This window comes from Sorex fumeus, unplaced genomic scaffold (assembly GCF_029834395.1).
Source record: "Sorex fumeus unplaced genomic scaffold, SorFum_2.1 ptg000072l, whole genome shotgun sequence".
Classification (NCBI taxonomy): Eukaryota; Metazoa; Chordata; class Mammalia; order Eulipotyphla; family Soricidae; genus Sorex; species Sorex fumeus.
Window position 1 is genome coordinate 11025689 of NW_026606129.1, and position 27120 is coordinate 11052808.

Consider the following 27120-nt stretch of genomic DNA (forward strand, 5'->3'; position numbering starts at 1 on the left):
TGTGTATACGTGCACGTGTGTGAGCGTGTGTGAATGTTTGTGCATGCTTGAGCATGTGCGCATGCATGTGTGTATGTGTATGTGCGTGCAAGAGCATGTGTGTGCATGTGCATGTGTAAGCATGTGTGTACGCACATGTACATATGCATGTGTGTAAGCATGTGAGCGCGTGTGCATGTGTGTGTGAAAGCACATGTATGTGTGGGTGTGTGTGGGTGTATGCGTGAGCCTGTGTGTTCGCACGTGTGTGAGAGCGTGTGTGCATATGTGCAGAGCAAGGGCTGAGGAAACCCACAGAGTGGTGCCCGGGAGGCTACGCCGGGCTGCACCACACGGTTCTCACATGTGGGGCCACTCTCCTTGGACGCTGGTACCCAGGTGGCTGGGCAGGGCCTGGAGTACAGGGCAGAGCAGAGGTGTTTCTGGGAGGTGGAGAGGCAGAGACAGAGCAGGACGTGTGGCTGGGTGAGCGAGGGGCCCCTGCTCAGGGCGGGGTTCATCAGGCCAGACCCCAGGAGACCGAGAGGCACAGGGGTGGCCCCAGGCGAGCACCCACCTGTGAGCAGCACCTGATACTGGAAGAGGCGTTGCACCACCCTCAGCAGCCGGTGCTTCATGGCCGAGCCGCCTCCGGGCAGGCCCTGCTGCTGCGAGACACGGAAGCCCCTCAGAGATCCCTGTGTCCAACCCCCACCCCCGCCTCCAGGAAGGCCTTCCGGCTGAGCACTCCCTGGGGCAGGACAGGGACACGCCTCATAGAGTCCCTGATTTGTATCTAGTGAGAGAAAAGGACACACACACACACACGTGTGCACATATACACACAGGCATGTAGCACACACACATACACATATGCACCACACATGCACACATGCCACAAATGTACACACGTGCACGCACATATATGTACACACAGGCACACATCACACATGCACATACACATATGACACACGCAATGCACCACACTTAAACACATGAATACATATGCACACGCAGGCACACATACCGCACACATGCATACCACACGGACACATCACACAAGCACATACACACGTGTGCACACTGCACATGCTGATGCACACACATCACACACGCACACCAGACACATCACACACGGATATACACTTGTGTGCACACTGCACACGCATGCACACTCACACTTGCACAGGCACGGACACCACAATGAGCACACACACGCACATACATGCACACACATGCACACCGTTTTCTGCCCAGTTACTGAGTCCCCAGCTTGTGGCCATCACGGTCACTCTAGCCTGTCGCACCAGCCCCTGCTTCTTCCTTTGGTCACAGAAGAACAGCAGCCGGGCCCTGCTGGGGCACCCCCCCAACCCCCGCCAACCTCACTCACCCAAGAGGGGCTGTTCGGGGGCTGCCCCGCCCACTGCTCTTCCCAGCCCCTGACCTGCTCTGTCCCTGCGCGAAGCCCCTCACCCCTGTGCCCGACCCCAGCAGCCTGAGGGCCAAGGACCCACCTCGAATTCGCGGACGGCGGCCGCCAGCCGGGGTGAGTGCAGGCACGTCTCACCCAGCAGCCCCAGGTACCTGTCGAACTGCAGGATGTGCGCCGTGTGGTGGCCGAAGGCCTCGGCCCGGGCCAGGAAGATGTCGGCCACCTTCTGCTGGCTGTCCCTGCAGCGGGCAGGCAGGTGGCGACAGCTCAGCTAGGGGGCGGGGGAGACCAGCCCTCTGCAGGTGGGCAAACGCCCTAACGCTCGACTTCCCGGGTTCCCCGTTGGTAGATGGAGACCAACCCCCCACCCTGTCCCGTGTCCTGGGGTCCCCCGTCCCCCCGCGTGCTCAGCCGGCCCAGCTCACCAGTGCAGCAGCCTCGCCTCCAGCCCCTGCAAGATGCCGCGGTGGAGCCGGTGGAGTGCCGGGAGCTCGGCCAGGCCACGCCGCAGCTCCTCCCGGCCAGGCGAGTCCTTGCCTTCCTGGTCCATCTCATCCAAGGCCCTCAGGACAGCTCCGTGGAAGTCCTGAAACCCCAAAGGCCAGTTATGCGCAGGCGGAGCAGGAGTCCTCCTGCAGGGTCGGGGCCCGGCCTGCGCACGGTGGGCGTGGACGTGTTGGCGGGCGCCCACTGACCCTGGCCACACCTGCAGCTCATGGGACGGGTGCCCCCAGCCTGCCCAGCTGCTTGGGCATGCAGCATGGACACAGCCCCATCTGTCTCCGTCCTCGCTGGCACCCTGTGGATGCTCCTCTCTGGGATGGGGAATCCTCGGCTCGGGAAGTAGACAGACAGACAGACAGACAGACAGACAGAGACCCTTTACCAGCAACCAAAGACGTCCCCCCACCCACCCAGTCCCTCACACCCCACTGAGCAGTTGCTGGCGATGGGGTGGGGTGGGGTCGATGGGTGAACACTCGTGTCACGGTGCCACGAGATCGACTGTTTCCCTCATAGCACAGCGGCAGGGCCTTGCATGTGGCCGACGGGGCCAACCCGATTTCGATTCCTCCGCCCCTCTCGGAGAGCCCGGCAAGCTACCGAGAGTATCTCGCCCGCACGGCAGAGCCTGGCACGCTCCCCGTGACGTATTCGATATGCCAACAACAGTAACAACAAGTCTCACAATGGAGATGTTTCTGTTGCCCGTTCGAGCAAATCAATGAACAATGGGAGGACAGTGCTACAGTGCTCCGTGCCACGGCAGGCACAGGACGAGCACTGGACAGAGAGAAACAGTGTGGAATGGGATCAGGGTGGGCAATGAGTGCCGATGGATGGGGCTGCGAGGGCCCAGGGGGGGAGCGGTTCCTACTGACCTTCCTCCAGAAGGTCTGCATCAAGGCGTGCCACTCTCAAGAGGACACGAAACCTTGCAGGTGTTCAGTGATCAAGCCGGTCAGCCTCTCCCCACAGCAAGGAGTCCCTCAGGCTGTGGGCTCAAGGTTCAGGCCCTGGTGTGATCCCGGTCCCATGGGGTGCCTCCAGCATGGCTGGGTGCAACCGTGGAGGCCCCCGAGCATCACTGGAGTGGCCTGGGGAATCCCCCAGAACCCCGGGACCTCGCATTAAACCACTGTGACCAACACTTTGCCAGAGGGGCCCTGGGCCTCCTGAGCACTCCCCGTCGAAAGTAAAGAATGAGGGGATAGCAGAAGTGGCCTGTGCGTCTACATTCCCGGAGTATCTGGGAAACCCATGTGTGCAAGCACGGGGTCCCGCCCAGACCATGAGGACCCACATACTCCTGCAACGATCAGGATGGAGGGTCACTCTGCCTTGCTGGGCAGTCCCCGATGGGGCGCTCATTACTGGGCAGCCCCCGGTGGCCTTCCCTCAGCCAACATGCATCTATCTCTTTAGGGCCCGGAAGGTTCAGTGGCCAAGCACCAACCTCACAGGAACATGGCAGCGAGGTCAGAACCCCCCGGAGGTGAGACCCCACCCCCACCCCAGCCCCCACCACAACAGCAGGAAGAAGAGAGTCTCTGCACAGAAACCTGAAAGGGAAATGTGCTTGGGAAAGTACACCTCCTGCAGGAAGCCTTCCTGGGTTCCTCTCCTTCAGGTAAAGGAGTACAGAAGAGGAGGAATAAGAAAAAGAGAGGGAAATAAGAAGAGACGAGAAGGGGAGGGGAAAAGGAAGGACCAATAGCAAGCGAAGGCAGAGGAGGTACAGAGACTGGCAGAGGAATTCTGCCCTCCTTGGAATACTGGCAAGGGGGCGACAAAGGGCTCTGCCTCGTCACACCTCATCCAGTCTGAGCTCTGCCGCCCCAGGGAGGATGTGGTGATCCCCAGCACAGAGGAAGCAGTTCCAGACCCTGCGTGGGAGGGACCGAGTGTGTGAGCTCATGGCTGAGTGTGTGAGCATGTGGCTGAGTGTGTGAACTCGTGACTGAGCGTGTGAGCACATGGCTGAGTGTGTGAGTACGTGACTGAGTGTGTGAGCATGTGGTTGAGTGTGAGCACATGGCTGAGTGTGTGAGCACGTGGCTGAGTGTGTGAAATTGTGGTTGAGTGTGTGAGATTGTGGTTGAGTGTGTGAGCACGTGGCTGAGTGTGTGAGCATGTGGTTGAGTGTATGAGCTTGTGATTGATTGTGTGAGCACACGGCTGAGTGTGTGAGCACGTGACTGAGTGTGTGAGCATGTGGTTGAGTGTGAGCATGTGGCTGAGTGTGTGAGCTTGTGAGTGTGTGAGCACATGGCTGAGTGTGTGAGCACATGGCTGAGTGTGTGAGATTGTGGTTGAGTGTGTGAGCACGTGGCAGAGTGTGTGAGCATGTGGCCGAGTAAGTGAGCACGTGACTGAATGAGCAGAGCGACAGAGCCTGTGACCACCAGGACACGTTCCCCAGCCGCATCACAGCCAAGTGAGTGTGTGAAAATCAACTCACTGCCGCAAAAAGGAAAAGGGGGGGGATAAAGTTTTAAAAGAATTTTAACCATAGAATGTATATTCCAACAACAATGCAACACTGTTGAAACAAAGGAAAGAGACCCCAGCAGGTGGAAAGCCCGGACTGGGGGCTTCACACCGGCAGGTTCTCAGTGGCACCAGCACAGTCCGGCGCTTTCCTCAGAGCAACCGACAAGGCAGCTGGAAACGCAAGGGACCCCAGAAATCAGGAGCTGGGACAATGTCGGGGTTCCGGACCTTACCATGGGGTGTGGGAATCAGAACGATGTGAATCTGCTCAAGGACAGATCCCCGGGCAGAGGCGGCAACGCTGAGCCCCCAGAAACAAGACCTCAGGCGACAGTTAAGCGAAACCCCCTCCCCACAAGAAAGCCAGGCCCCTCCACCTGGAAAAGTCCACCTTTTCCAGCAATGGGCCTGACTCATCTGCATATCCACAAGCAAGAAAGGACCAGCAGGGCTTTCCTCAAAATGCAGCTGATTTAAATGACAGAGCTAAGGCTGTAAAACTATTAAAAAGGAAGTACTGGGGCTGGAGCAATCGCACAGTGGGAAGGGTGTTTGCCTTCCACGCCTTCGACCCGGGTTCGATTCCTAGCATCCCAGGAGCACCGCCAGTAGTAACTCCTGAGTGCAGAGCCAGGAGTAACCCCTGTGCATCGCCGGGTGTGACTCAAAAAGAAAAAAAAAAAGAAGTACAGGAGTGAAGCTCTGTGATTTTGAGCTGGGGTAAGTTTTCTTAGATGTGACACTGAAAGTATAATACCAAAAGACGGTGGGGGGAAGGAGGGAAAGAGAGAAAGAAAAAGAAGAGGGAGAAGGAGAAGGATGGGAGGAGAGAAAGAAATCGGATTTCACTGGAATGAAAAAAACAAACAAACTAACAAACTTTGGGCTCCAAAGGACACTATCCAGAGAATGAAAAAGCAATCTATAGAACAGAGAATTCATGCTAAGTGAAAAGAGTCCGAAAGAGGGACAGACATAGAAGGACTGCACTCATTTGTAGGGTATAAAACAACATAACATGAGGCTGACTCCTAAAGATAGTAGATACATGGGACAGATAGATTGCTCCATAGCTGGAAGCCTGCCTCGTCAGCAAAGGGGAGAAGGCAGCTGGAATAGAGAAGGGATCACTAAGAAAAAGATGGCTGGAGGAATCGGTTAGGATGGGAGATGATAACCATGGTAAACATGATAACCTCTCGGGGTCTGTATTGCAAACCATAAAAATGCCCAAAAGAAGAGAGAGAGTATGGGGAATCATGTCTGCCATGGAGGCAGAGGGAGGGCGGGAAAGGAGGGTTATACCGGGGATACTGGTGGTGGGGAATGTGCACTGGTGGAGGGATGGGTGTTTGATCATTGTGTGATTGTAACCCAAACATGAAAGCTTGTAACTATCTCACGGTGATTCACTAAAATTAAAAAAAAAAAAGAACAGGAGCATTTGGGCAAGTCACGTGTTTGACAAAGGTCTTGCAGGCAGAACCCATTCAAAGTAGGCAAAAGACTGGGATGGACGTTTCTTCAAAGAAATTAGCCAAGGACCCAGGAGCAATGGGGAAAGATTCTCCACATTGTTCCTCGCTAGAGAGATGCCACTTCGCGCTTCAGCGGCTTCGAGAGAGAAAACAATGAAGGAAAAAATAATCGTATGTTAACTAGGACTGCAAGGAAGTGGCCAAGTTGAACCCTGCCCCTGACTGGACAGAATAGGAACCAGCGCCACTGCTCAAGAGCATGGCAGGGTGGGTCTCCCTCCTGCACCCTCTCTTCCAGCTGTGTCTCTGCTAAACTTCAGGCGACCGATTCACGCCCTGCTAGTCTCTGGAAGCTGCTTAACGGCCACCCCATCCTGCGACCCACCTGGGTTACTTCAGCAGTCAGCCTAAGGGCTGTCAATCTTCCTACATCTTCCAGAAATCTGAGGGGGGGGGGAGGGAGTCGGGGAAGGGGATCATCCTGACATAAAAAAATTATCACAATCCAGCTTAACAACGAATGCATATTCTCCCACGACCCTCCAAGACACATCCAGGCCTGACATAATTTATTTAAAATTATGTATCTAGAGCAAAGCGGGCCTCTGAGAAAATTCTATTGAATTTTATTCTATGACCGAGTTTATTCTATGACTAAGAGGACACCGGGCACCTCCTGGCACCTGTGTTCGGGGGCCTAGAGCCCAGCAGGAAAAGTGCTGACTTTGCAAGAAGCGCTGCCCGTGTGCTGCCCGCAGCCTTCAAACGCCGCAGTCAGCCCCTCCCTCGCCGCTGCTCCCCAGGGCTCAGCTCCATGCTCAGAACACGGCCAGGGTCGGAGCCTGAGGCGCAGACTGGAATTGTCCAAAGAGCTTTGCAGCTTCCCAAGCTTAGGCCACCCCCAGGACCCATCACACAGGAATCCGGGCGTGGGACCCTAGCCCCTGATTTTAATTACTTATTTCTGTTTCGGGGTCACTGCCAGTGGTACTCAGGGCTTACTTCTGATCTGCACTCAGCGATCACTCCTGGTGGGGTGCAGCGGGACATCAGGGGTGCCCAGGATCGAGCCCAGGTCATCCATATGCAAAGCCAGTGCCTCACCTGTGGCATTGTCTCTCCGGTCCCCTCCCCCCCCCCCTTATTTTTAAACCCCCCAGGTGCCAGTGCGTGATGAGAACTGGGGTCCAGTGGTGAGGGGAGGTGGGATTCCAAGGGGGAGAGGCTGACAGGAAGCGTGAAGGGAGCTAACAGGACCATCTCCTGTGGAGCTCAGGGGCTACGTCCATGGGGAGCCCCTGGACTGTGGGCTGACCGCTGGGCAGGGACACGGGCAGGAGAATGTGGGCTGACCACTGCAGGGATATGGGCAGAAGAACATGGACTGACCACTGCAGGAACCTGAGCCGGAGAATGTGGGCTGACCGCTGGGCAGGGACATGGGAAGGATAATGTGGGCTGACCGCTGCAGTGATGCAGGCAGGAGAATGTAACTGACCACATGGGCAGGACACGGGCAGGAGAATGTTCCCCTGACCAGGAACGAGAGAGTTTCCCTGCAAACTTGGACTCTGTGCCTGCAACCCCCCCTCCCCGCCAGTCTTGGTTACACGTTCCCCTTGGGTTTCGGGGTTGTTGTTTTGTTTTGGGCCACACCCGAGGGTGCTCCTGGCTCTGGGACCACTTCTGGAGGCTCGGGGGGCAGAGAGGGTGCTGGGGATAGGACCCGGCACACACCCTCCACGCTGTATTAGCGTTCCTGTATCTTCCTCTTGCCTTTGGCCTCCAATCCCCAGAAGAGGTGAAAAGCCCATCCTCAGGCTCTCGGCCGTCAGACAGGAGCTCTGGGGAACGGGGATCTGAGGGGCCCCCAGTTAGACCTCTGCCCACTGACCAACACAGGGATCCCAAAGAGACAAGTTCACGGTCTCCAAAGGAGTCGCGCTAGCCAGACTCCCCCGCTGGAGAGATGCGGACACGGGCGCCCGTCCCGCCCCTAATCTGCACCCCACCCTGGCATCACTGTCTCCCTGGAGACGGCCCAGGAACACCTGCCGACCTGAGCGATCGGGATGAAACCAGGCTGGAGAGTGGCCCCAAGGGCCCTTTGGACAGCGTCCCTGGCCCATACGCATGCAGACACACGACTCCTGGCCGCTCGCCCGGGAGCGGATCCCATGTTCAGTCTTTGCTTTGGGGCCACGCACAGCAGCCGTGGGGCTGGTCGGTGGCACCTGAGCTGAGATCTGCCAGGCGGCTTTATGCTCTTGCATCTCCCAGGCAGACACAGCCAGAAGGCTCTGGCTTTGGTGCTCCTCAGAGTCCTGAGACAGGCACTGGGCCCCTCAGATACCCGCTCAGTGTCCGCGGGAGCAGTGGACCAGGAGACCGCGGGGACCGTGGGCAGGGGGGTAGTGCTTTGGGGGCCGCAGCATGGGCGAAACCCTAGCCACGAAGGGCAAAACGGGGGCTGGGGTGCAGGCCAGCGGTGGGTTCTGGCCCCTCCCAGGACGCAGTGCCCTGCTCACTGACCACGTGCCAGATGCTGCTGCCGCGGGACCTCAGCCGGGTGCTCGCCACCATGAGCGAGATCCCCACGGGGAGGTCTTCCACGGCTGCTGAATCGGGGGCTTGGCGCGAGGCAGAGGACAGTGTCGGGAGACCTGGGGTCCCTGGGGTTCGGATCTCCCCCACACACGGGTCCAGCACAGACGCACTTGGGAAGAGTCGGTGAAGGAGCCTGGGAGCTGAGAGGTGACCGCAGAGGGCTCTGGGGAGCCATCACAGGGTCAGAGGTGACTCAAGGTGTCACATCCCCCTGTGTCTCCTCCCCCCTCCCGCCTATGACTCAGCCCCCAGCAAACGACAAAGTCACCTCCTCAGGGAAGTCGACCTAGGTTGCCGAACACTCCCGCTAGGCTCTTCACTAGTCTGTGTCCATGGCAGGCCAGTTTGTCCCTGGACGGGAGCCTGGACTGACCCATCTTGCCGTTGCCCAGTTCTAGGCACATAGATCGTGTTCCAAGATGGGTCTGATGGGTCACCAGACTGTAGCCAGAGGGGCCCCCAGGGGGCTCAAGCCTGGTTCCCCCAATGTTGCGGTGACTGAACCCCCCCACCCCCAGGCCATGGACCCCAGCTGCCCTGCCAATGGGCAGATACGTCCCCTTCTCCAGAGGGACCAAAACAGACATATCGCAATGCCACACACGGACGCACATGCGTGCACTCACACATACATTAACATGCATACGCGCACACACGCAAACACACACTCACACACCCACACTAACACATACGGACACACACAAATACACATGTAGACACACAAACACACACACACGTGCATGCGCTCAGATTAATCAACGCACGTGTTCGCACTCACACGCACACACAGTGGGACCTGATCTGGCCACTGCCCTCTTGAACAAGGCGGGTGCACACACACACCCTCGCAGACACTCCCACACGGTCCCTGCTGACCCCGCTCGCGGGGAGTCCCCGCAGCTCTCTGGGCGCCGTCCCTGTGGCCAGGCCTCTGGTCCCAAAGGCCACCAGCTCGCACCTGTGTCCCGCCGCCCCCCTCGCGGGGACTCGCCCAGGAACTCACCAGGTCCAGGCGCTGGAGCGTGTCCACGTACCTGCGGGGACAGAGGGCGGGCCTGCGTGAGCCTCCCGCCCGCCCGCCCAGGTAGGCAGACCGCACTGCTGAGCGGGCACTCACGCTCTCTCCGACGCCAGCAGCTCCTGGGCGATGACCTGGGCGCGGGACTGGCCTTCTCCCTGCGGGAGGAAACCGCCATCAGGCCGTGAGGGGTCCCCGCGCCAAACGCAGGCCAGCCGGGCACCAGGGACCCCCCTGGCCCCCGAGCCCCACACGGCCCATCTTCCCCACTCTGGGGCAGGAGCCGCAGCGCCAACGCTGGGCAGAGGGGCCACGGAGAAGGGCCCCACCTGTGCCCCAGCCCCCATGCCCGGCCCCCTCCCCGCTGACCGCGTTGCTCCCAACCCACCCCCCCCCCTTCTGCTGCAGTGACGGAGGGTCTCACGCACTCGGTTGTGTTCTCGTAGGGATGCCATCACATTCCCTGCAGTTCTGGCCGGCCTGGAGCAGCCTCGCCCTCCCCCCCACCCCCCAGCTCAGCCCTCCTTGAGCCTCTCCCCAGCCCTCTCCCCAGCCCGCCTGCAGGGGGCGTCCCTCCCAGGGCCACCTAAAAGACCCAAAGGACCCAACAAAGGGAAGTTGAGGCACGTGCACTAAAGGAGGACACGTGGGGGTCTTGGGGACACAGAAAGGACGAATGAGCCCACAGGGTCCTGAGGGACAGGGGCGGGGGTGCCACCTGCAGGGTGGGCCTGCACCCGCCAGGTCTGGGCACCACCCAGGTCATGCCCAGACACAGTTCAGCTGGGCAGGGGGTGACTGGGCCTCCGGCCGCAGCACAGGCCTCTGCTGGGAACCCCAAACTGCAGGCTGCCTGCTGGGATCTAGCAGGGCGGGAGCACAGGGCCGCCCGACGGACCTGACAGGGTGGACCAGAAGGGCCCGCTCAGCCACCCACAGAGGCCCACTGAGTGGGGGTGTTACCGAACCCCAAGGTGCCCCCCAAGAAGAGAGCAGCAGCTTGTGGCCCTCCCCGCGGGCAGGCCCGGCTGGAGGCAGCGGTCTGGGCCCATCCCATTCTGCCTTCTCCTGAAAACCATTTTTCCAAAAAATCCATTCCCTGCTAGCCCTCAACATTTTTATTTTATTTATTTATTTTTTTGCTTTTGAGGTCACACCCGGCGATGCACAGGGATTACTCCTGGCTTTGCACTCACGGATTACTCCTGGTGGTGCTTGGGGTACCATACGAGATGCTGGGAATCGAACCCGGGTTCGCCGCATGCAAGGCAAACGCCCTCCCCGCTGTGCTATCGCTCCAGCCCCCTAGCCCTCAACATTTTTATCTGGGAAATGGGTGTGTGAGCATGATGGTGTCTCACCCGTATGCACAGGGCCGCAACAGAAGCATGGGGAAGTTTATGTTACAGTACACAGACACGCTTGTGTACCTGATCCACTCTCTGTCCACCTTCTGTCCACCCACTGACCCTCCAGCACGTGGCTACCTACCCAGCTACCATTCAGGAGCTGCCTAAAATGGCCCTGGCATGCAGGACATGTTCCACAAATTCCAGATAAACAAGAGACACGTGCCCTGGGGCGGCTCAGAGGCAGAGCACTGGCCTTGCACGTGTGGGACCAGGGTCCAATCCCCGGCACCGCACGGTCCTCTGAGCACCGTCAGGAACAAACCTTAAGCATGGAGCTGGGAGGAGGCCCTGAGTCCCACCAGTGTGACCCCAAACCTCAAAATAAATAAAGAAAAGAGGGGCTGGCATACAGCAGGTGCTCAATAAAGGAGCTAGTTCCTTCCTGGCTGTCCTGAAGATTTTTCTCGGCAAAGAAGCCAGAGGCTGCGGGAGCTTCTGGTCCCGGCGAGGCTGCCTGGGGGGCCCAGATCTGGGCCCCTCCGGCACCTGGACACCCCATGGAGGGAAGGTCAGGGCTCTGGGGTCCTGAGGACAAGCCAAGGCCCACTCTCTGTTCCAACCTTGCAGGGCTACCTGGGGCTCAGTGGAAAAGCACACACTCACCCCAAGGTGGGACGCCTGCAGAAATACCCCCATGGAAACGGGGTCTGGAAGCAAATCCCCCCCCCCAATGGGGAGTGTATCCTGCAGGGACACCCCCCAGCCACAGGCCTGGGGTCAGTTTCAATAGCAAGAATTACCATACAGAAGGGACTGGGCAGGGGACTGGGCAGGAGATGGGGCAGGGGATGGGACAGGGCAGGGGACGCAGGGGATGATGTAGGGGACAGGGCAGGGGCGTCCAGGGTTCCTGTGCAGTGGGGAAGGAGTGAAGGTGTCCCGAGCTTCGAGGGGCCTGTCTGGTTCCATTCTGTGTCCTGCGGACAGTGCCAGGAGTGGGCTCTGCACGAGGACCAGCCCTATCTCTGCTCTGAGCAGGACGCCGCCACCAGGGCTGATGGCAGCTGCTCACAGGGACCAGGCGACAGCACAGCACCATGGCATCCCATACGGCCCTGAGCCCGCCAGGAGGGTTCCTGAATGTGGGCCCTGAGCACCAATGGGGTCTGACCCCAAACCAAACCAAACCAGCGCCTACATCTCACAGTGTCATTAAAATCTACCCAAGGGCGTCGCTGGAATCCTCACTGCTCGGCGTGATAAAAGTAAGCATTTCCAGGGGTGACGTTTAGTGATGCCTAAGAGACCCCAGGGCCGCGCTTGGTGTTTGGGCCACACTGGCGGTGCTCAGGGATAAGTCCTGGCTCTGTGCTCAGGGGCCCCCTGGGCTGCCCAGGAAGCGCCGACCTGCGATTTGGTCTCTCTGGCCCCTAAGCCCTTTGCAAAGAGAGATGAGGGTCGTGAGAGGTGCCAGGGGCCTGGGGTGGGGGCAGTGGGTCATTCCCGGGGATTCTGGGCCAACGGCTCAGGCAACTCAACGTGGGACCAGCTGGTGGTGCTGGGACCACCAGGGCCGCTCCGGGGGTCACACCTCACGGCGCCCTGGCTGGCATGAGGTGCAGGGGCTCAAGCCTGGGTCCCCGCCCCACTGGTCGCGGCGTGACGCCCTGACACACAGCCCTTCCCACTGGCACTCTCCCCGATGCCTGGGCTAGCCCTGTGCCCTGCGCTCTCTGGCCCGCCGGGTCCCAGCGAGGAAAGGACTCAGCTGCCGGAGGGGGCCATAGCCGCCCTAGGCGCCTCAGTTTCCTCGTCTGCAAGACAGGCTCCAGGCAGCAGGGCTGACCTGTGGTTGGCATGGACCACCAACCCCCACCATGCTTGGGGCTGACGTCATCACACTGTTTTCGTCTCCAAGCTGTCGGGGACAGACCCTGGGCTCAGGGCCGCACACAGGCCGCCCTGCACGTCCCTCTCGGCCCCTCCTGGCAGGACGCTGGCCGGCTGCACTCGGGCCCTCGCTGATGATGGATGTGTCTCTCCCGGCTGGACGGGAGGAGGCCGGGCCAACCGGGGCTCCTGGGCGGTGCCCGGCCAACTGGGCCATTTAATCGAGATGTTTGTTTAACCAGGAAATGAACTCCAGGCTGGAGGCAGTGCCCGGGGCCAGACTTCTGGGAACGGCCCCGCCCAGGGGCGTGGGGGCTAGAGGCCCGGATGCTGAGACTCTGGGTGTCCTAGGCTGAGCCCTGCTCCTTGGGCCACCATGGGCCCCCTACCTCCCAGCTCCCAACGAACTCAGGCTCGGCTTGGAGCTATGGGGGCACCAGGGCAGGGGAGGGGGCCAGGAGGTAGGAGCCCTTGGATACACTGTCCGCCGAAGAAAGAGCTGGGCACCTTGGGCCCGAGTCTGCCTCAGTTTCTCCAAAGGGGAAACTGAAAGGAGTACTTCCTGCTAGAACAGCAGTTCCCCAGAAGGGGTCCTGGAATCCCCAGGATTTTGGCCCCCGCCCCCCCTTTCCAGTCACGTTCCCAGGCAAGCCTGGATCTCGCTGGGCTCAACCCTGACGAGCACTGAAGAGGGAGCACACACCATGTTGGCAGAAACGCAGGCCTGACAGTTATGCTGATAGCAGTTGAGAACAGCCCTGTGGAAAACGCCGCCTGTGCACTGGGCAACGGTTTCTCTACAGTTTTGGAATTTTATTTGCTTTGGGGACCACCACCCCAGCGGTGCTCAGGGCTCACTCCTGGCTCTCAGCTCAGGGTCACTCCTGGAGGTGCTCAGGGGGATCCTATGGAATGTCGGGGATCGAACCGAGTCAGCTAGGTGCAAGGTTAACACTTTCTCTGCCGTGCTAGTGCTCCAGCTCACTGTTGTTTTTCTTTTCTTTCTTTCTTTTTTATTTTTTTTTGGCTTTTTGGGTCACACTTGGCGATGCACAGGGGTTATTCCTGGCTCTGCACTCAGGAGTTACTCCTGGCGGTGCTCAGGGGACCATATGGGATGCTGGGAATCGAACCCGGGTCAGCCGCGTGCAAGGCAAACGCCCTACCCGCTGTGCTATCTCTCCAGTCCCCCTCACTGTTGTTTTTCTAATGGAAGACAAACATTTACATCACCCCCCCACAGCCCACCCGCAGTGACTTTCTAAGGTGATAAGAACTCAGAGGAACAAAAACCGCTTTGGGGTCCCCCAGCCGTCTTTAAGCGGGGAGATTCCCACTTGGGCTGAGACCCCCCCACCCCCCCGCAAGCCTGCCTGGGGGTCACATGTCTGAGGCCTTTGTGACGTGGTCCAGCTCTTCACCCTCAGCAGAGAACCAGCAAACAGAGGCCTCGAGTCAGGAGCCCCGTCCCCTCCTCCCCTGCAAGCTGACCCGCAGGCCCCAGGGCCGGGCAAGGCTGAGGCCACTCAGCCCTGCCAGGTCACACCCGGCACATGAGTGAGAAGCCTGCAGCCCAGTGCCTGCTGTTCCCCGGCAGCCTGCAGTCCGCCCCCTCGCCAAGGCCCAGTCCTGTCATGGAGGTGCCTGGACCAGTCCCGGCTGCCCCTGGACGCACCACCCTCCCCTCCCCTCCCCTCCCCTCCCGGGCACCTCCACCACCTCCGTCCGCCCTGCTGCCCCGGTTCCGGCCACACTCAGCCGCTCCCTGGACCAGCGGCCCCCGCACTCAGGGCCTGGGGATGACCCTCGGCTGGCCCCAGGCCCTGCCCCTCTGCCCAACACCTCTCCTGCCCCCCAAACTCTCCCTCACTCCCGCAGTTCTCGAGTTCCCCCACCCTGTGCCTTCTCCTGCTCCCGGGTGGACCCCTGCCTGGACCGTCACAGTGTTTTCAGGTCACCTTCCTCGCAGGAGGCTCGGGAGGGCACAGCAGCAAGGCAGGTGGTCTCCGAGCCACATGGCACCCGCCAGAGCCACCTCAGAGCATACACCACCTCGGGGCTGTGGGAGGCCCCAGGAACATGGGTGAGCAGCGTCGGGACGGGCCCGGCCAGGGACAGCAGGGAGCTCGGGCCGACAGGCAGGCGGCATTGACACCGGTGGACAAAATCCTCCTCCCCGGTCATCGGGGTGGTTTCCTGCAAAGGCTGCTGGGAAACTCGGAGAGCGGCCGTCATGGGCAGCTGGTCCCTCCTCTGTGCCCTGCAGGACTGGCCTGGACTTACTGGCCAGGACAGGTGGGATAAAGGGGGATGCCCGGCCTGGCACACTGGCCGTGATGGGCTGACACCCTGTCAGCCTCAGTTTCCTGAGAAGTTTGCTGCCAGGCTGTGGAGGTGGGGGGATTGTTTGGGGTCACACCTGACAGTGCTCAGGACTTTCTCCTGGCTCAACATGGTGGGGCTGGGGGGACCCTATGGGGTGCCAGGGAGCGAGCCTGGGTCCATCGTGCCGTCGTGCACAAGGCCAGCCCATGCTGTGACACACCTCGGGGTCATCACACTAGCTGCCACCCAGCAGCTGGGCACACGCACGAGTTCTGCTCTCCTGGCCTGCGTGCAGGAAGCTGGGTGGGGGGAGGAAGGTGGGTCTCTGTTAGCTCAGGTGAAGGAGGACTGAGCCTCCCAAGCCCACACCCCTGTCTGCGCTGCAGAATGGATTAGTGAGGGGCTGCCTGGAGCTACTGAGACGAGAACCCACGAAACCAGTGCAAGCAGGTGTGTGTGTGGGGGGGGGGGAAGAGCACGGCCCGAGGCAAGGATTGGGAGGAAACAGACCGGAAGGCCACAGACAAGGCCACCAGGGCTACACCGGGAGCCTGCCAGCTCTGTGCAAAGGCCGGCAGGGGCTCTGGGTCAGGACGGCAGCTGTGAACAGGCCCGGGGTGACTGCAAAACCAGGCAGCAGGGTCCTGGCTCTAGAGGTTGCAGGTTCAAAGGCCCTGGGGTGCCTTTAAGAGCAAGAAGAGGTGTGCATCAAGTGTGCAGCTTTGCAGGACACTGTCTTCGAAAGAAATCCCTTTTCATCTATAATTAGCAACAGAACACGAAATGCCTGGAATTCCGGAGTTTCCATCAGGGGCAACAGCCAGACAGGCAAGCAGCAGAGGAGAAGCAGCTGCAAGTGTTAAGTGTGGAGGCGCGCAGGTGTGGGAGCGTGGGGTGTGCAGATGTGCAAGTGTGTGGGTGTGGGGGGTGCAGGTGTCGGGGGTGGGGTGTGCAGGTGGATAGATGTGCGGGTGTGCAAGTGTGTGGGTGTGCGGTCTGCAGGTGTGGGGTGTACAGGTGTGCGGGTGTGGAGGTATAGGGTGCGCATGTGTGGGGTGCAGAGATTTGCAGGTGTGCGGGTGTGTGGGTGTGGGGTGTGCAGGTGTGCAGATGTGAGGTGTGCAGGTGTGGGGTGTGCAGGTGTGTAGGTGTGTGGTGTGCGGTGTGCGCGTATGGGGCGTGCGGTATGCAGGTGTGCAAGTGTACACGTGTGTGTGGTGTGGGTGTGCAGGTGTGCAGATGTGATGTGTGCAGGTGTGCGGGTGTGGGGTGCGCAGGTATGTAGGTGTGTGATGTGGGGTGTGCGAGTGTGGGGTGTGCGGTTTGGGGTGTGCAAGCGTTCAGGTGTGGGGTGTGCCGGTGTGGGGTATGCAGATGTGCAGGTATGGGTGTGCAGGCTGCAGGTGTGGGTGTGCAGATGGCAGGTGAGGGGTGTACAGGTGTGCAGGGGTGGAGTGTGCAGGTATGAGGTGTGGGGTGTGCAGGTGTGCAGATGTGAGGTGTTCAGATGTGGCGTGCACAGGTGTGTAGATGTGGGGTGTGCAGTGTGGGGTGTGCAGGTATACAGGTGTGCAGGTGTGGGGTGTGCAGGTGTGTGGATGTGAGGTGTGCAGGTGTGCAGGCGTACAGGTGTGCAGGTATGGGTGTGCAGGGTGCACGTGAGGGGTGTACAGGTGTGCAGGTGTGGAGTGTGCAGGTGTGAGGTGTGGGGTGTGCAGGTGTGCTGCTGGCGGGGGAGGGCCCCCGACACCAGCCTCTGCAGGCGACAGGCAGACGTGAAACCCGAAGAGGCTCCAGCAGCTGCACTCTGGGCCCCCCCGGGAGATGAAGGCAGGTTTGGAGGTGCCCACAGCTGCTGTTTCTGCCCAGGGGTGACCATGGTGGACAGTGGACAGGACTGGCCTGAGAAGGAAGGACGCTCCTGGGGCCAGGGCAAGTTCGGCAAGCTGAGCGAGGCTCTGCATGCGGGACTCCCGGGTCCCATTTCTGAGCACTGACTTGGGAGCAGGCCCCGAGCACTGCCAGGTGGGAGTCAGCATCGAAGGGAGACGAGGCTTCCCTCTGGGGACATGGAGACGTCCTGGACGTGCGGGTGGCTGTGACAGCCATGGGGCCAGCACCTGGGAGCGTTCCTGATGCCGTCCCATGCCATGTGTCAGGCTCACACACATCAGCCCAAGTGGGAGCAAGGAACTGAGGCCTTGGCCTGTGTGGCTCCATGGGTGGGTCTCCCTCACGGCCAGGGGCCCCTGGTCCCCCAGGTGGGACACCTCTGTACCCGAGTTCACACGCGTTTCTGTTCCCCAAGATGTGCCATGGGGAGAAACTGAGGATAGGAAGATCAGAGGTGTAGCCGGGAGGGAGCATGGGGGCAGGGGGGAGCAGGAGCAGATTCAGACGGGTGGAGGGGCGACTGGAGACCAGCGGGGTCAGGGGGTGGCCTGAGGGTCACACAGGGGTCCGAGCAGGCAAGCCTTGTGCTGCGCCCCCATTCAGGACCACCAGTCCGCATTCCCTGCACCCACATGTTGGTGCTGTCCAGAGAGGGAAACTGAGGCCCCAGGAGATGACAGTCATGGTGGTCCTGGGCTAGCAGAAAACTGGGTCCACGGAGCTGGGACTCAACACGGGGCTGCGTGCTCTGTTGCTCCCGCGTCCCCTGACCTCAGGGCACCCCTGAAAAGCCTCTTTCCTCGCCCCGGGCTCCAGGGGCTGGAGGCAACGCTCCCTTCCTGCTGGATCAGAGCAAGGAGCCAAGAGGGGCCGGCACAGCAGCGACATCCTCACCTGGCCAGGAGTCCCCGACCCCTCTGGTCTGTGCTGTGTGACCGTGGGCAAGTCACACAGCCTCTCTGAACCTCTGCTGTGGGGGAGGGGCCCCTTCATGCCTACGGGTCCTGCCCCAAGTGCCTACAAGCACCAAGCACCCCTCAGGAGACCAGCGGGGGCACTTCTGACCATGTCTCCCCTCCAGGCCCATCCCCCACCCGCTGCAGCAAACTGGAGTGTCCCCTCCTGAACCCCAGCACACTGGGATGCCTTCTGGGTGACCAGGGCAAGTTCTTCTCTCTATCTCTTCATGTCAGTGTCCTCGAGCTCATGCAAAGCCCAACCCGCTGGCCTTCACTGTTCCCACTACACAGAGAGAGAAACTGAGGCCCGTGGGCTCGAGCTTGCAGACCCAGCTCCGTCCTCATCCCAACAGGCACCTCCCTCCAGGCCACTCCATCCATGTGGGCTCTGGGAAGCTCCCCAGCTTCTCAGACCCAGAGGACCAGATCAGCCCCAGCGGCCCTGGTGCTGGGTTCCTGGCACACGTCTGCCCGCTGAGTCCGGCAGAGCCAGCGATGGGCCTACCTTATGGGCGAGGTTGGGGTCCCTCAGAGCGCCGTCCTCCTCCTCCGAGCTCCCCTGCTCTTCATCCGAGGTGAGGTCTTCCCTGGGGGCTGCCGTGGGCACCGGGCACACCTTGTAGGGCTCCGTGTAGGCGCTGGAGACAGAGTGGACAGGCGTCAGCAGCAAAGAAGCATAAGGGGCCCAGGGATACCAGCCGGCGGGCTGTGGGCAGAACTGGGGCCTTTCCCTGCACGACCCTGCCTGCTGTCCCCCTCCCAGCCATGCTGGCATGCTGGTCTTCTTTTTTTCTTTTCTTTTTTTTTTTGGCTTTTTGGGTCACATCCGGCGATGCACAGGGGTTCCTCCTGGCTCTGCACTCAGGAATTACCCCTGGCGGTGCTCAGGGGACCGTGTGGGATGCTGGGAATCGAACCTGGGTCGGCCACGTGCAAGGCAAACGCCCTCCCTGCTGTACTATCACTCCAGTCCCTGGCCTCCTTTCATCTGTTGTGTCGGTTTTCCGGGGATGGAGCCCAGGCGTCTGACATGCCAGGCGAGCACTAGCCACGGATCCACAGCCCTGGCCCCTCCGTCAGACTATGCAAATGTGCCCAAGTCTCGTGTGACCTCGTGTCTGCGCCAACTCACAGCACGAGGCATCCCCGGCACACGGCAGCCGGGCTGCGGACACCACAAAGCGTTTCCCCTGAGCACCATGGATGCAGGCAGGGCTACCCAGTCTGGGGGTCGGGGCCAACCTGGTCACAGCGGGGTCAGCCCTCAAGGTGGCTCTGGGCTGAGAAAGGGGGCGGCAGAGTGTGTGGTGCACGGTTGTGCCCCGGGGTGGGATGAGACTCCAATGGGGGCATTGGTGCCCACGAGGCCGCTCGGGCAGGGTTGCAACCGCCCCTTCTTGCCGACTCAGTGAGGACTGAGGCTTCCTCTGCAGAAGGGGCGGCGAGAGGTGCCTCCGCCACTGAGCTCCCACAGTTGAAGGCTGCTCCCGCCTGGAAAGGCCCGCGCAGCGGGGAAGAAAGAGCAAGAAGGCCGGGGGTCTGGTGGCGCCAGCGGGTCAATCTGCACCTGGGAGGCGCCTGCATCAGCAGCCTGATGGCGCCTTCAGACTTCCAGATTCCCCAAAACTGCTGCTGTGCCTTTGGCCAGACCCAAAAACCTTGGGGCAAAGTTTACCAAGAAAGTAAACGGCCAAAAGTTAGGTATGTGGGAAACACACCCACAAACCACCTCCGGCTCAGCTATATAATTGGAGGCAAGGCCTCTTTGGTTCCTGATTGAACTGCTTAATGGACATGATCCCAGAGACTCAGAAACGAATCTCGGAACCCAGTGGCTTTAGGTAGAAATGCGTCTGGTCCCTGCAGTAGGTTACCGGTGCTGGGTCAACCCAGGTGGGAATAGGTTTCGTGCCTTGGCCTGTTCCCCCGGCGGCCCAGTGGCCACCATCCTTCAGAGGCCACTGGATAGTCACATTTGGGCCCCCAGTGACGAGACACACAGGGCCTCACGGGATGAGGGTGGAGCCGGGCTTGTCCTCCCCACCCCAACGAGACCCCAAGTCATCGCCCACGAACGGCCTCTCTGGCTCCTGATCAAGCTGCTTAATGGCCATGATCCCAGAGACTCAGAAACAAATCTCGAAACCCAATGGCTTTTGACAGAAATGCATCAGAACTGTGCAGTAGGTTACTATTGTCGGGCCACCCCAGAGGGGAAAGGGTGCTGTCCCTCTGCCTACTCCCACTTGGCGGTTCGGTGGCTGCCATCCTCCAGAGGCCGCTTGACAATCAGGTTTGGGCACGCAGTGACAAGACACAATGAGACTCACGGGATGGGGGTGGAGCCGGCCCTTTCCTTCCCACCCCAGCGAGACCCTGAGTCGCCGCCCATGAATGGCCTCTGTGGCTCCTGATCAAGCTGCTTAACGGCCATAATTCCAGAGACTCAGAAACAAATCTCGGAATCCAGCAGGTTTTGGCAGAAATCCCTCCAGATATAACTGTTAAAATTTCAGAATTCCAAAATCATGTTATTTATAACCAGCAACAGAAAACAAATTGTCTACTGTTGCCTTTTCAGCAGGTCTGAGTGTTGCAGTAAAATTCCAAATAATAATGGTGGGTCTTGTGTCAAAATATTGACTGTAATCAAAGTAGAGAGAGAGTAATGTGGAAATCATCTGCCCCACAGGTAGGGGGAGGGTGTGGGATGGGGGTATACTGGGGTTTTTTGGTGGTGGAAAATGGGCACTGGTGAAGGGACGGGTGTTTTATTGTATGACCGAGACTTTAACCCAAAAGCTTTGTAACTGCTCTCATGGTGATTCAATAAATAAAATGATAAAAAATGAAAAAAAAGTACGATGGAATTCATGCCCAATTCAATCAGCCTAATCAGTGGCTGAATAAAATAGCAGTACTGAATAAATAGCAGTGGATGAATGAGTCGGTGGGTAGATGTGTGGATAGATGGGTGGATGGATGGGTGAATGGGTGGATGGATGGGTGAATGGATGGGTGGATGGATTTCTGGATGGGTGGGTGGATGAGTGGATGGATGGGTGGATGGATGGATGGATGGATGGGTGGGTGGATGGATGGTAGATGGATGGATGGGTGGATGAATGAGTGGGTGGATGGATTTGTGGATGTGTGGGTGGATGAGTGGATGGATGGGTGGATGGATGGATGGATGGATGGATGGATGGGTGGATGGATGGGTGGATGGATGGATGGATGGATGGTGGATGGATGGATGGGTGGATGGATGGTGGATGGATGGATGGGTGGATGGATGGTGGATGGATGGATGGGTGGATGGATGGGTGGATGGATTGGTGGGTGGATGAGTGAATGGATGGGTGAGTAGATGGATGAGTGGGTGGATGGATGAATGGACGGACGGACGGATGGATGGGTAGGGTGGATGGGGAGTGTAGAAGGTGAATGGATGGGTGGATGAATGAGTGGGTAGATGGATGGGTGGGTGGATGAGTGGATGGATGGGTAGGTGGGTTGATGCATGGATGGATGGATGGATAGATGGATGGATGGGTGGATGGGGGTGGATGAGTGGATGGATTGGTGGGTAGGTGGGTGGATGAGTGGGTGGATGGGTAGATGGATGGGTAGGTGGATGGATGGATGGATGGGTGGATGGATGGTAGATGGATGGATGGGTGGATGAATGAGTGGGTGGATGGATTTGTGGATGTGTGGGTGGATGAGTGGATGGATGGGTGGATGGATGGATGGATGGATGGATGGGTGGATGAATGGGTGGATGGATGGGTGGATGGATGGTGGATGGATGGATGGGTGGATGGATGGTGGACGGATGGATTGGTGGGTGGATGAGTGAATGGATGGGTGAGTAGATGGATGAGTGGGTGGATGGAAGAATGGACGGACGGACGGATGGATGGGTAGGGTGGATGGGGAGTGTAGAAGGTGAATGGATGGGTGGATGAATGAGTGGGTAGATGGATGGGTGGGTGGATGAGTGGATGGATGGGTAGGTGGGTCAATGGATGGATGGATGGATGGATGGATGGATGGATGGATAGATGGATGGATGGATGGGTGGATGGGGGGGTGGATGAGTCGGATGGATTGGTGGGTGGGTGGGTGGATGAGTGGATGGATGGATAGATGGATGGGTGGGTGGGTGGATGGATGGATGGATGGATGGGTGGGTAGGTGGGTGGGTGGATGGATGGATGGATGAACAGACAGAGTGGATGGATGGATGGATGGACGGACGAATGTATGGATGAATTTGTGGGTGGATGGATGGGTGGATGAGTGGGTGGACAAGTGTTTGGATGAGTGGGTGGAACAGGGGAAGGATGAATGGAAAGGAAGATTGATGAGTGGGTAAATGAGTGTAGAGAGAAGCAAGCAGATAGACAAGGGGTCAAAGGACGTACTCATATACGAAAATATACTGGTTATGTTAAAAAATCTTCTGGGACTGGAGAGACTTGGGTCTCTGGAGAGACAGGGGTCACGGAACCTGACATGTCATCTCTGATTTGATCCCCCATATCACATCGCCCTCCTATGAGAACTGAGGGCAGCCCCCAACATAAGCCAAGAGTAGGCCCCGCGTACCATGGGAAGAGGAAGAGGAGGAGGAGGAGGAGGAGAGGAGGAGAAGGGGGGGAGGAGGGGAAAAAGGGGGAGGAGGAGGAGGAGGAGAAGGGGGAGGAGGAGGAGGAGGAGAAGGGGGAGGAGGAGGAGGAGGGGGAAGGAATGGGGAAGAGAAGGGGGAAGAGTGGGAAGAGAAGGAGAAAGGGGAGGAGGAGGAGGAGGAGGAGAGGGAGGAAAGAGGCCACATGCTGGCGGCTACACCTCTGGCAGGGCAGATCACAGAATGTGCTGGAGAAGCTGCAGGATAAAGACGGGCCTTGGATGTCCCCACACGGGGCTTGAGGGGTTTTCTGAGTGACAGCTCTGAGGCTCCTGTTCCAGGGGCTCTGACACAGGTTTCCACAGACGGGCTGCGAGCAGTGCTCCCCTCCGCTTGTCCAAGGGCAGATGCTGTCCTCCCCAAGGTGGGCAGGTGGGGGCATTCAGGAACCACTGCTCTGGGATCTGCCCCCAGCTCAACCCGCCAGCAGCCCCCCGGGGCCCCGAGGCAGCGCTGCTAGCTGCCACCACGCACTCTCCCAGATCACCGGTTCCTTCCTTCATTCATTCATTCAACTGCACACTTGGCTTGAGGTTGGGGCAGGGCAGGGCTAGCCCTGCATGGGCTCCTCTGGGCTGCGAACCGGCTTCCAGGCTGACCCACCCCCACTCTGTATCGAAGTCTGGGGGCTGTCCAACATGGGGGGAGCACCCCCACTTACCTGCACCCCATGCAGATCTTCCCAGACAGGGCTGGGCAGCTAGGGCCAAGTCCCAACCGCACTGGGATATCCTGAAGATTTGTTGTTGTTTTGTTGTTTGGTTTGGTATTTTTTTTTTAACTTTTTTTGGGGAGGTCACACTCGGCAATTCTCAGGGGTTACTCCTGGCTCTGCACTCAGAAATTACTCCTGGTGGTTCTCAGGGGACCATATGGGATGCTGGGAATCGAATTTGGGTCGGCCACATGCAAGGCAAACGCCCTACCCATTGTGCTATTGCTCCAGCCCCCTGGTTTTTGGAGTTATGCCCGGCAGTGCTCAGGGCTGAGTCCTCGCTCTGCTCTCAGGGATCACTCCTATGGGGTTCAGGGACTCTAACCCGAGTCTGCCAACGTGCACGCCCCCCCCCCACCACACACACACACACACACACACACACACACACACTGTCCGATTGCGCTGGCCCCTTATCCTCAACACTTGAGTGAGGGAACAGAACACATGAGCCCGTCAGAGTGGGTGCGAGAAGATCTGCTGTGGGAAGGGTCAGGGAGGAACGGGGAGAAGGGAGCGCCCAGGCCTGGGGCAGGGGGTGGGCTTGGGGCTGGGGTGCCGATGTGGGCAGTGGGGAGAAGCTTAGAGGTGACTCCGGGGGCTGGAGGGTGTATAGCAGGCAGGCACTAATTCCTGCACAAGGCCACTCCTACTTCAATCCCCAGCATCCCACATGGCTCCCTGAGCACTGTAGCACTGTAGCACTGTCCTGCTGTTGTTCATCAATTTGCTTGAGCGGGCACTAGTAACGTCTCCATTGTGAGACTTCTTGTTACTGTGTTTGGCATATCGAATACATAACGGGGAGCTTGCCAGGCTTTGCCATGCGGGTGAGATACTCTCAGTAGCTTGCCGGGCTCTCCGAGAGGGGCGGAGGAATCCAACTCAGGTCGGTCATGTTGGCTGCACGCACGGCAAACGCCCTACCTCTGTGCTATCGCTCCAGCCCGAACTAAAAATAAGAGAAAAAATGGTTAGGGAACCTGGGGCTGGAGTGATAGTACAGTAAGGTGTTGGCCTTGCATGAGGCTGATCCAGGTTCGATCACCGGCATCCCATACAGTCCCCTGAGTAGCACTAGGAGTGACCCCTGATAGCTCCCTGAGCACTGCCAGGAATTATCCCTAAGCACAGAAGCAGGACTCAGCCATGAGCACAGACAGGCCTGCCACCACTCCAATCAATCAGTCAATCAATCAATCAATCAATCAATCAATGTGACTCAGAGGGAGAAAGGCACGAGGAGATGTTCAGATTTCGGGTAGCTGCATGGGAGGAGGGCTCCCCCTTACTCCAAGGGAGAATTTTCCAGGACCCCTCTCCTCCTTCCCAGCAGATGCTAGAAAGTTTGGGTGCACCCTTTCCCCCAGGAGGAGAGTGTCCTGGGCAGGGCAGCTGGTCTCTGACCCCGCCTGTCCCCTGCGGGGGGTGACTGGCACTCTAGCTGGGCACCGGGGCACTGGCACACTGCTGCTAGTGGCTCTGAGGGAGGGGTGCAGTCCACGTGGCCACTTCAGCCACTTCTGAAGAGGCCCTGAGCTTCCGGGCAGGGCCACGGGGCAGGGCTGGGGCGGGTGAGGGGTGGACTGGAGGCCCGGGGTCCAGGTCTCTCTGCAGCTCGGCTGACTGTGGCTGACGCAAACACCACCATTTGCTCTCCCAGCCTGAAAGATGCCACCTACACGAGTCCAGAAAGGACGGAGGCCACATGCCTGGGGCAGCCTGTAGGGTGGCAGAGTGGATCGTGACTCACTGGAGGGGGGAGGTGTTCGGAGCTCAAGGTCAGTTCCCGCCCCACGCTGCCCAAAGCAGAAGGTCAGTCAGGCAGTGTGGTCCTGGCCTCACAGTTGGCCCTGGACCTGGTCCATGACCCCACGTGGGCCACGGGGAGCCTGGGGTCTCCCCACGCTCAGGTATTCTGGATATCAGCTCCCACGGGCTGACGCCTCACGTACTGGAGGTGCTCAGGGTAGGGCCCTGGTTCGCTCCTGCTTGCCTTCTTCTGGTGTCCCTCTCCTGGGCCAGGCTTCCCGCTGGGCCTGGTCACTGGGCCAAGGGCAAGGGCAGCTCTCTGCCCTTCAAATACACACTCACGCAAAGGATTCTTATTCTTTCCTCCCCTCCATCCATCCACCCAGCATCCATCCATCCGTCCATCGTCCATCCATCTGTACATCCGTCCAACCATCCATCCATCCTCCCTCCATCCATCCACTCATACATCTGCACATCCATCCATTCACCCACCCACTCACTCATCCATCCACCCACCCACCCACCAGCCATCCACACATCCATCCATCCATCCATCCATCCATCCATCCATCCATCCATCCATCCATCCACCCACCCATATACCCATTCATCTACTATGCTCAAACCCCCTACCCACTTGGTGGTCATCCATTACCCGCCTCTCCACCGCCATCTACCCACCCCTTATTCGTTTATTCCACAGACCCGGACTAGAATCTACTTCATGGAACTAACATGCAGAGAAATCAAAGATGGCCTCAGGCCCGGCCTGGCCTGCAGGAAGCGTGGTGCTGGCCTCCTGGTGCCCAGCATGCAAGTCTAACCCTGGGTCCGACCCCCACTCCATCTGCACGCACCAACCGAGCATGTTCTTGGCAGTTCTGCCGTCTGGGTCCCCCAGAGACACAACAGAGCGAGTGACCTGTGGCCACCCCCGCCAGGTGTGTGAGCACTGTAGCAAGAGCAACCCCAAAGGCCACTGTCACCGGAATGTGTGTGAGCTCCAGAACCAACTGTGTGAGCTGCCCTTGGTGGCAACAGTGATGATGACAGTGGCGACTCCCATTCCCAATGGGAGCGTTGGGGGGACACCAGGCCATACTCCTGGATCTGCGCTTAGGGCTCCCTCCTGGAGAGGCTGGGAATTGAACCCAGAAGGTAATGCCTGGCCCCTGACCCCACACTCTCAGCTGGGACCCAAGAAGGGGAAAGAGCAAAGCCGAGGAAGAAACCGGGCTCAGGAGTCAGGCACCTGGTCTGAACTCCGACTCAGCAGACCCCCTGTGAGCCGGTCACTGCCTCTGTGCCCGCTTCCGGACCCTCCAAATGGGCAGGGTCCAGCCAGGGCCACTCGCCCTGAGGGACCCGGGGCAGGAGGGCGACTCTCAGAGACTGGGGCCTTGAAACCCTCACCAGAGACTCAGGCCAGTCACCCAGGCTCTCTGAGAAGGTGCCATGGAGCCCAGGAAGTTCCGTGGGGGGGACGGGAGGAGAAATGACAGTGAGTGTGGCTTCAGGGCGGAGCTGCGGGCCAGGGCTGGGGATGTGGATGGGACACGGCCAGGGATGAGCACGGCTGCAGGGTCTGGCGGGGTCCCCGGGGGGGCGGCGGCTCGGGAGCCCCAACCTCATGCAGCCAAGCCCGTCCCCGCCACCCTCCCAGGGACTCTGCACAGGTGCACGCAGCCCGTCCCCCAGACCCTTCCTTGTCCCCTCCTGTGTCCCCTTCCCCCAGGGGACGGAGATTTTCCGGGACACAGATGCCCCCACACCCAAACTGAGCCCCCCTGCCTGCCACAGCGAAAGCACTCCAGAGCACTGTGGACAGAGCCCCCGGGATGGACTCGCCATCCACAGATCTGGGCTAGCAGCCAGGAGGGGGCGTCCTCAGGGCCCCAGGGGGGCCTCCTGTCTGACCCCAAGGCTAGGATCTGTCCTCACGGTTCCCAAGACCCCAGGATACCTGGCCTGCGGTGCGTGACTGATCATCCACGGGCCACCAAGGTCCCCCACGGTCCTGCAGTGGA

The 27120-nt window shown here is 59.5% G+C and overlaps 1 protein-coding gene across 1 annotated transcript in view; it reads right to left on the bottom strand.

Annotated features, from left to right (window-relative positions):
- FGD5 (FYVE, RhoGEF and PH domain containing 5) overlaps positions 1–27120 on the bottom strand; it is a 79506-nt gene that overhangs the window by 21454 nt on the left and 30932 nt on the right. The window contains exons 2-7 of the mRNA XM_056129445.1: positions 18436–18568; positions 9611–9669; positions 9497–9527; positions 1840–2000; positions 1497–1653; positions 557–647 (exon numbers count right to left, since the gene is read on the bottom strand). Coding sequence (XP_055985420.1) covers positions 557–647; positions 1497–1653; positions 1840–2000; positions 9497–9527; positions 9611–9669; positions 18436–18568 — 632 coding nt within the window. The remainder of the gene's footprint in view (positions 1–556; positions 648–1496; positions 1654–1839; positions 2001–9496; positions 9528–9610; positions 9670–18435; positions 18569–27120) is intronic.